This window comes from Crassostrea angulata, chromosome 2 (genome assembly GCF_025612915.1).
Source record: "Crassostrea angulata isolate pt1a10 chromosome 2, ASM2561291v2, whole genome shotgun sequence".
NCBI lineage: Eukaryota > Metazoa > Mollusca > Bivalvia > Ostreida > Ostreidae > Magallana > Magallana angulata.
The window spans coordinates 69,734,261-69,744,260 of record NC_069112.1 but is presented as its reverse complement, the minus strand read 5'-3'; the positions used below and the strand labels follow the sequence as shown (position 1 = coordinate 69,744,260).

Here is a 10,000-nt window from a genome sequence, read left to right as displayed (position 1 = left end):
AAAAAAAAAGAGTTTTTCGTAAGACATCAGCTTCAGCCCAAAAAGTGATATTCCTAACCGATAACATTTTAATAAATGTTTAAATATAAATTATATCAATCGTCATAATATTATCTTTTTCGGATTTTAGCCTCATCCGTGTTGCGAGATTTTTGTGTATTTAGACCATCAGTATCGTACCGTTCGAATAGTATCAACCATACCTTCTTGATGTCGACTTAATAGCTTTTTTCACAAGCTTTTATCAGGATTATATGAAGAAGAACACAATGGAAAGGTAAGAGCCATTTATATTGCAAAATCATAATATACATTGCTATAAGAGGATTGCATGATAACATGTTTTCACCAAATCAAGGCAAAGTCAACACGGTCAGTTCATAAATGTGCACATATCACTGGTTGTTCGGCTTCTTCCTCTTTGTTAGTTCAGCCAGCGGGACGTCCGAATCCGAATCAGTATCAGGCTGGAACCCCCTGTTGTGTACACCCCTGTTAAAAAAATAATTAAAAATTTCATTACGTGATAAGTATCAGATGAGAGGACACAGGTCCTTAAAGTTCGTAATATAATGTACCTCAAGTATGACGAGAAGCAACATTTTTTAATTTATATTTGTACAATATACGTAGCCTGATATACATGATTTATACATCTGGTCCAGAAAATTCATTATAAAAACTGTTTAATTCCTTATTTGAAAAATGAATTTTTTAGCTACACTGTACTTACATTTCTTCTGTGTCTTCAAGAAGAAGTTGGTTTTCCTTCACTGAATGCAGGGGTTTCCTTTTCCTTGTAAGGAATTTCCATGCTGATTCTTTGCTCTTTTTAGCCTCTTCTCTGTAACATATAAATAAAATATAATCTATAACATACCATTTTTTTCAATATGTTTCACCTGAATTTTTTAAAATTACAATCATATCCTTTAAATAAAAAAAAATAACAAAACATTTACCAATTAATATAAATCTGAAGAGAATCAACTTGAAATCATGTGATGCATTTTGAAAACTGCATTCATGTCATTCAGCCACATATTAATCAGAAAGGAAACACTTTCAATTTAAATTACCTTTTCTTTTCGTAGTACTTTTTCCATTGTGCTGCCTTTTGGATCCTCTTCTTTAATTTCTTGTTGTCAATGGGGTAATTTGGGAACTTAAGCTCAAGCACAGTCTTGACTTCGTTGAAAACTTCAGAAAATGGGGAAGTATATTTTCCTGAGGATGGCATGTGCTTTTCAGTGGTCGTAAGGATCAGTTTCTAAAAAAGAAGTGATTTTGTTGCTTAATTCATCACAGAAGTTTTCATTATGGATCACTGATCTTAATAAGCAAGTTAGCATGCATGCAGAATGCATTGTAAATGAGATAGCTTTCATACTGGCAAGTTTAAATGGCCTTAAAATGTTTTAAAACAAACATAAAATAAAGGATTGCGATTAATTTCTCTTAAAAATTGCTTTTATTTTAAGTTATTGTATCAAAATCAGTAAAAAAAAATGTGATGTTTGATTGGAGAGCGGTCGATCATTGCTATAATGCCCTGATAGTATACCTTTGTTAGCTCTTATAGCATAAACAAAATGTTTGCAACATACCAATATTTAAGTTCAATAAGAATGTTTATGTATTAATCTTCAAATTTAAGAAAAAATTTCACTGATTAAACCATAAATACACCAAGGGTGGAGAAACCTTAATACAAATAAATTTTAATAACACTTTGATATGTCATAAATGTTATTTAGATTGAGGATTGCAGTGTTAATGAATTAGAATAATAATATATCAAATAATAGCTACATGTACATGATTAATATTTCAAGATTTTTAAAATAAAATCATAACCATTAATGCCCAAAATTTATGAAATATTAGTTGTGACATTGGATTAAATACCTGAACTATTCCATGTTCAAAGGTGCCCTTTATCCACATGTTGTTGGCCATGAGGGTTTCTTGAGGAAACTCAAAGTTGTTGGTCTGAGTAGATGCATTCGATTTTGGTAGGTTGCAAGAACAAACGCTTCCCATACTTAAACGGGCACAACATACACATTGAAAAGTACATTTCTGCATTGGCTGACTGCTTTGCTGAATAGGAACACTCTGCACATTGGAACTGTGTGATCCAAGATACTGGTAATTATAATCGGAATCGGTACTAAACGAAAGGTTGTTAAAGTTGCAAGAAGACATCTTGAAGCATACAGTGACAGTGGAAATCTTGATGATCTTTGACCAGTTGTAGATTTGATGGTGGTCAGTCTTTTTGTGACACACAGTTTAATTTTCACCTTAATTGACGCCTGTCTAATGACTATAGAGGCCCCCCCCCCCCCCCCAGTTTTCACTGTACAGTATGCTAGTTGAGATATGGGTGCATGGTTTTGTTTTTACAGCAATTAAGCCCTGGTCAAAACGGGGTATGATTTGTGGATGATAAAGGATATAATTAAGTTCTTATGTTACTTAACTACTATAATTTGTAGATATTAAATAAATGATGAAAAGTCAGTTTTGATAACAATGTAAATTAAAACCAAATTATAACCCAATCTGATATATGATAGCAAAAAAACCCAATAAAATATAAGTTCAGTGTTAGATGACTTTAAATTAATCTTTAGATATATATTTTAAAAATTTATTAATTAAAAATACATGTATGTACTAATTTGTTATCCTTTGTTCAACATCGTATTGTATCTTATAGATGTAAATGGTGATAGTACCTAATACATACATTAATATCAAGAATAAGTTAATGAATCTGTGATTGATTTTGAAATAACAATTAGTTTACCTAAGAAACTACTTAAAAGTATAGAGAAGATCTGAAATATACAAGGATTTTTTTGTTTTGTGTATATCATTCATCTGAAGTCCTTTGATTGAGTCAGCTTGTGTATTATTCACTCTCTGATCAAAGGCCTTTGTGCTCTGGCTCTTTGCTTTGGCTTGTTAATTGCATTTTTCAGTAGCTGAACTTCTAAGAGAACAAGAGTGTACGGGTAGATGAAATTTATTATACACACACAACTTAATAGTACTGTACATGTATCATAACAGGAATAGGATTTCTAGAGTTAAGATGGGCTAAATAATACAGTTGTATGTAATATCTATTAACAAGAAATGCTATGCATTTTTGTCATTGTTGGAATTCTGTGTCCAATTTTCACGGAAATAATGGAAAGAAATGGTATATATCTTTAGATGCTTTGTTGAAATATTCCACAGGAATATTTTAGTTATATTACATGCAATTGTTTTATAATTATGAAGAAACATGTTAAACTATTGCATTTTGTATGTAGTAATCTATTTATATCTGTATAAAGTTTATTATTAAATGATTTTTTGTTCTCCATTCCAAACACTTATTTTATATACTTATTTACTAATGCATGTGTCTTTATTATTTCAGTGCAACAGAAGTTTTGCCTTTGTGCACAGTGTCATGGGAAATGGGTGTCAGTAGCAACATTTCATCGCCACAAGAAGGAGCACTTGAAATTTTTTACCATCCCAGCAGTTCCTAGATTCCCATTCAAGGAAGATGTTTCGAAGGACCCACGATATAGTCAGCCCCTATTCTCCGGATCACAGACAACAGTGTTAGATGCTGTCACTAAGCATATGTACATTTTTAGTATGAACCATGGCATGTCCAAGTCAGCAGTAACAGACTCTCTTGCTTGTGAGAAATCCTCTCTTCCACAACCCAACCTCTTGCCAAAGTCTTTTAGAGAAGCCAGGAGTTTTGTGTCGCCATTTCTTATGCCCCTTGAGAAGTTTGATGCTTGCCTAAATGACTGTATTTTATACCGAGACTCTGAAGGGAAAATGTATGCTGGTTTAAAGGAGTGTCCTATTTGCCATGAGCCTAGACAGAAGAATGGACTTGCACAGAAAAAATTTACATATATGCCTATAGGACCAAGACTGAGTCGTTGGTTTGGAACCCCAAATTTGTGTAAGCTGTTGTATGCCAACAAGGTAACGGTTAATGGGACTCTGCGGGATTTCACTGATGGCAAGGTTTACCAATCATGGTTTGAAGAAGGTGGAGTGTTTCATGGAATGAAGGAAAGTCACACCATCCCACTCTCGTTATTTACAGATGGAGTGAATCCAAACAAACATATGACTAGTCAGAAGTCAATGTGGCCTATCATTCTTACATGGATAAATTTGCCGTTTGAACTACGTCAACTTTTGGGACCCATGCTTTTGGTCGGAATCATTCCAAGTGGACTGAGGGGGAGTGAACCAAAATCCTTAGAACCATATTTAGAACTGGTTACAGATGAAATACTTCAATTAACTGAATTTCCAGTGTTCAGCTCCTATGCAGCAGCACCAGTTACAGTGAAGGTGGCATTGCTTCAATTTTTGTGCGACATCCCTGCGTTTTCCAAAGTTTTTCATCTTTCTGGACATGGTGCCCTTAGATCCTGTCCATACTGCCGAGAAGTAGGACACCGGTGCAAACATTTAAGTAAGACCATCCATCTATCAAACCGGAGATTTTTAGATTCCAACCATCCTTTGCGGTGCGAAGAGGGATTCGGAGAAGGTGGACCAGACAATAAAGAAAAACCAGCTGTCTACTCCAATGAAGAGGAGCTTTCACTTCGTGAGCAGTATGAATCAAAACCAAACAAATCACAGAAAACCAAATTTCAAAAGGAAACTGGCCTGAAAGGAAAGTATACATTCTTAAGACTGCCATACCACAACAGGATAAAACAGATGCAGCCTGATGGAATGCACACATTTGCAGATTTCATCAATCATGTGTTTGAAATGCTCACAGGAAAACTAAGCAGCCAGAAAGTTAAAAACTGTGAATTGTCATTTGGGCGATTTGAAGGTGCCTGGAAGGAAGAAAGTGACTTTGAAAACCGGCCTATAAAGAAGCGAAAGACTACAGCCACTACAGAATCTGCCAAAACTCCAGCCAAGGAAGTGAAATTTCATGTTCCATGGGCACTCTCAAAAGACGGTGTAAAAGAAGCAGACAAAAGAGCAAGTGAAATAGTTTATGGTCAGACAAATGACATTACCCCTGGACCACATTTCTCTAAGCCCTGGACTTTAAGGACTATGAATTCCAAGTTGCAGGTAAATAATGTCATTTACAAATTATATTTAGCTTGTTTAGATATGGCTTATTATTCTTTTCAAAATCAATGTTGTCCTAGATATATTACCGTAAACATAATTGTTGGGTCAGAGGAAAGAAGGCAGTTTGTTTTCAGAATAGTACTGAGGGTTGTTAGGTTGAATCAGTCTAACAAAATGCTCATATAACAGAAATTATTTTGGGTGAATGCAGAAACAAGCATGAACTTATTTCTAAAGAAAAACTTAAGGAGTTTAGGATGAAAAATTTGTGATACCTGTACTAAAAGAAAAATATGCGAGATGAATTGTGAGCTCAGTTTTTTCATAGCTGTTATATAAATACATGTTGTAGGAATAAATGTTTATTACTGTTTGAAGAGGAACTTATTTCTGAACATGCTGTAAATGCATCAAAATTATGCTGAGATAATGAATATTAAAAAATGCATGATCATGATAATTATCAATAATAATGTGAAATAGTTTTAAATTACCGTATGATTTCATTCAAATTATTCATTCATTTAATCATTTATTCACAAGTTATAAATATGATGTAGCTAGATGTTCAGAGAGTCTGAGTATATCATGTTTATATTTAATTCAAATATTCAACATAGACTTCAGCAATTTTTCTGCCAACCTCTGAATTGTACTAATTAATTTGAAACATGTTAAAGTGTTATTTATAATAGGCAAGGAAATGCTTAAAATATTCTAAATTTTTCTTCTTGGTATGATACCACTGTTATATATTCTTGTTGATAATGAAATTGTTATCTTCTTATATGATATAGATAACTTCTGATCAGTATAGTCAAATTTGCTTCCATTTTTTTTTTCAATTCAATGTATACCCCCCCCCTAAAATGCTCTAAAATAATTCATAATTGACCATACATATTTTAGAAGATGATTTTCTTTAAATTCTTCTTAAAAGGCAGACAGCTTTTTAAAAATGATATTTATATGTGCAAACTGTTCATTTAATTGACTACATTATACATACTCCTGAGTTTGGTTTATGTTAATTAGCCTCATTATAACTTTATAATACATATTTGATGTAGTATAGGTCAATCAAAATTTTCAATTTGTCATGATTATGAATGCACTAACTTGAAAAGAGAATGTCAGATTGGGTCAATCATACTTAAATAATTACTATCTGACTTAATTGTTTGTATAATTATGAAAATGACAATTATCCTTCTTTTATAGTTTGTAATAACTGGCGGTCTCCAGTGGTGTCTCAGGGGACTCTTACCACAGAAACAGGAAGAAACTCTCTTTTTCCTGCTCGATATATTGAAGAGGGTAATCTCTCCAGCCATCCAACAAGCTGACATTGAAGAGCTGCAGAATGATGTTCACTATGCACTGTGCTTGTTAGAGCGGGACTTCCCACTATCTCTGCAGGTAATTGTCTTACATTCAATAATCAGCACATAACTCTTATTAATATAATTAAATTATGTTTTTAATGCCTTATGTTTTCGTTTTAAACTTCTTCAATTTGAACACCTATTTTGTCACCTAAAAATTGCTTTGAAATGCTATGATTGATCTGAAGTGATATGGCCTTGTAAGATTCACTATCCCTCCTAGCGAATCAAAATCATCAAGATAGCGATAAATTGTTGTAAGTTGCACCATAGCCTACTGTAAGAATGTTGTAAACTCTTGTCAGGAATTCAAAATTTACATTTACAGAAAATACCAAAATAATGAATATTAGAGAATAAAGTTCAGGTTACTGGGCCATTCAAAATGACAAAAGTTCCAACATTGTGATCAGATATTAAAGAGTTTATCCAAAGTCAGTAAATTTAGTTCAGTGTCTTTTTAAAGATTTTAACAATAAAGACTGATTCAAAAAAATAATTTTCAAACTTAATTTATTAAATTTACATTTGAAATTTACATTTCAAATTTATTTTTATCCCCAGAACCTAACAACACACTTGATTCACCATATTGTGGATGGTTTAGAGGAATTCGGTCCAGTTTATGGAAGATGGTTATTCCCACACGAAAGAGCCAATGGGTGGATTAGCCGACAGTGTTTGCGTAAAGGGGTAGAGGAATCAACTGTCATGGAGACCTATGTGGTAATTCATTTTAATTTTCAGGAAATTCTTGATTTGAGATAGAGGATGTATATGAATTTCTATTAAACTTATAAATGGGACAATAGATATATAATGAGTTATTATAAATAAATGATTTCTGACAGATAATTTATATAGGCGTCGGAACCGGGGGGGGGGGGGGCTTAACCCCCCCCCCCCCCCCCCCACTTTAAATTTGCTTCCGACGCCAGTGATTTAATACAACTTTTGCAGTCATACGTTATGTATATATATCTTCATCTATCTCTCTTGATCTCTTCTCTCCCTCTCTGTCTCTTTCTCTCTCTGTGCCTCAGAATATCTGCTCTACATAAATGTAGAGCGAAGCGGATCAGAAACCCTTGACTTGGGAAAATGATCTAAGTACACATCGTCAAATATATATTTCTAATATCAGGTAATTTTTTTTCTATGATTTCAGATTTATGACTGGTGTGTCCATATGGTTTTAAGTCAGCAATTCAAGCCATCAGAAATTTTTAGCAGTGACAACAAGCTTGTGCAGTTATCCGAAAAACTGATGATGGAAATCCTTGAGGAGCCACAGCATGAAGAGCAGAGGCCATCTCCAGAGATACCCATCTCCAATTCAAGGCAGTTAACACCTCAGATGATTCAGCATATGACAGTGTTCTACACTAGTGTGTTAAATATGAACATTTTGAACTTTGACGAGACTGTTGTTGAAATTACCAAAAGTTGTGAACATGTTGACAATTATGGGCGTTCCTATCAATTTATAGGGAAGGGTTGCAAAAGACGTCAGAATTCTGTTGTTAAAGTTCCCTGCTCTAGTGGAACACTTTTTGGAGAGATTGTCCTTTTCCTTTGTCATAAAGTTAACAGCATTGTTCATAAATGGGTTGTATTGGATATATTTCCATTATCTGAGAAAGAAAAGGGTTTTTTCCATTTTGAAAACAAGGTTGTATGTCAGAGATTGTGTCATATATCCGCTTTAAGTAGACCATTGGCTCATGTTAGGAATCAGAATGCAACCTTGTGGGTGTTAGAAGAAGAGTAGTGTATAACTAGATACCTCAAAAAGACAGAGCTAACAAAATTCAGCAAAGTCGTTAAATGTATCTAACTGTATGTATCTATCTGAACATATATACACTGCTTGGTTTTAGCTCATTGTTTTGATTGTTTATTAGTCCTATCAATTACTGGTATGTGTATTTGAGATAATGTTATGATTTTCCCTATATATTATCATATTTACTTTTGAGTACCAGTATATATTTGAATACTAGTATATTGATTGTGAGTGTTTTGTGTGAAGTATGATTTAAAACAATATTGTTTTATATCAATTGCATAAACATTTGCAAGTTTGTTACCAAAAGTTGTATGAATATAATCAATAGAACACACTGCTGATGTTGCTTTTATTATTCTTTTGAGCGAAATTGAAAGGCAATTTAAGATGATTGCATAGACTCCTTCCCGGTAACTGCCATACTGCTCTTTTGCAGAGCAAATTGACATCTTTTAAATATATAATATGACGTAATTGTCTATCTACTGTAAATAAACTTTGCCAAACCTGCAAAAGAGCTATACTGCAGTCACTGAAAAGGGTCCATGCTTGAATCCAGGAAATTTTTCGTGGGGGGGGGGGTCTGACTGTTATTCCAGTTTGCCGGGGAGGGGGGGGGGTGTTCGGAGGCATATTTTTGTTAATACTGTGATGGAAATTTAAAGAAATTTGATTTTGCAAATGGGGGGGGGGATGTCGGGTCACCCCCGACCCCATCTCTGGATCCGTGCATGGGGTCTATTCATTTAGTTTATGGATTGTTGACATTTGTCATAGAATACAATAGCAAAAACATTGTTAAATTAATAAATATATGTATGTAGCCCTAAGATTATTTAAAAAAAGATAAAAAAAAAACCACAATTTTTTTTTAAAAACGACCACAAATAAGTTGAATTACCGGTAAATGTGTTTTACCATGACTCAGAAATTTTAGATTTCTGTTTTTTAATTTTAATTAATAATAATTTTTCATTAATATGAAGTGAGATACACCTGATACATCCTTTATGGAGACAGAATTTCTGTTTTTACATTATATTCGACGTAATCTTCAGGAGAAGAGGAAATTCGGATGATCGATAACTTTGTTTTGAACATGTGAAATAGGCAATTTTGTCATTAGCGATTAATTGTGCTATGAATGATTGAAACAGGGGAAATTTGACTTTATTGGGACTAAAATAAAATAATTCGGCAAAGAGAAAAGCACAAACACATTTTCTCTCCCGGGCGGCGGAGGGTCCCGAACCCGAGGTTAGAGTAGGCATATATTCCTGAATTTAATAAGTAATCTTTAGGGTTTTGTGTGTTTGTGCATTAAAAAAAATCATAATTCTTTAGCATTAGTATTTAATATACACTGTTACACCGGCAACTACCCGGGCTTTAAACAATAATGCAATAATTTTTTTTATATATTATGTAAACATTTTCTATAAAATAGAATGAAAATGAACTTTTTAATTTCAGACCAATTAAAAGTGACCTCAGGGTCTCTCAGGGTTTACTCAGTACCCTCAGTGCCGACCTCAGGGTCTCTCAGGGTTTACTCAGTACCCTCAGTGCCAACCTCAGGGTCTCTCAGGGTTTACTCAGTACCCTCAGTGCCGACCTCAGGGTCTCTCAGGGTTTCCTCAGTACCCTCAGTGCAAACCTCAGGGTCTCTCAGGGTTTACTCAGT

General features: G+C 33.9%; 2 protein-coding genes across 2 annotated transcripts; one reads left to right on the top strand and one right to left on the bottom strand.

Annotated features, from left to right (window-relative positions):
- Window positions 1–93: 93 nt before the first annotated feature.
- On the top strand, window positions 94–8,879 carry LOC128174051 (uncharacterized). The gene is made up of 5 exons (XM_052839690.1): window positions 94–277; window positions 3,440–5,139; window positions 6,364–6,561; window positions 7,092–7,253; window positions 7,696–8,879. Exons 2-5 carry the CDS (start codon window positions 3,652–3,654, stop codon window positions 8,296–8,298), a joined length of 2,451 nt encoding a protein of 816 aa, XP_052695650.1. The 5' UTR covers window positions 94–277; window positions 3,440–3,651; the 3' UTR covers window positions 8,299–8,879.
- On the bottom strand, window positions 276–2,299 carry LOC128174053 (uncharacterized). Its single transcript, XM_052839691.1, has 4 exons — window positions 1,909–2,299; window positions 1,080–1,270; window positions 734–844; window positions 276–492 (listed from the first exon to the last, which is right to left on the bottom strand). Exons 1-4 carry the CDS (start codon window positions 2,206–2,208, stop codon window positions 396–398), a joined length of 699 nt encoding a protein of 232 aa, XP_052695651.1. The 5' UTR covers window positions 2,209–2,299; the 3' UTR covers window positions 276–395.
- Window positions 8,880–10,000: the final 1,121 nt, after the last annotated feature.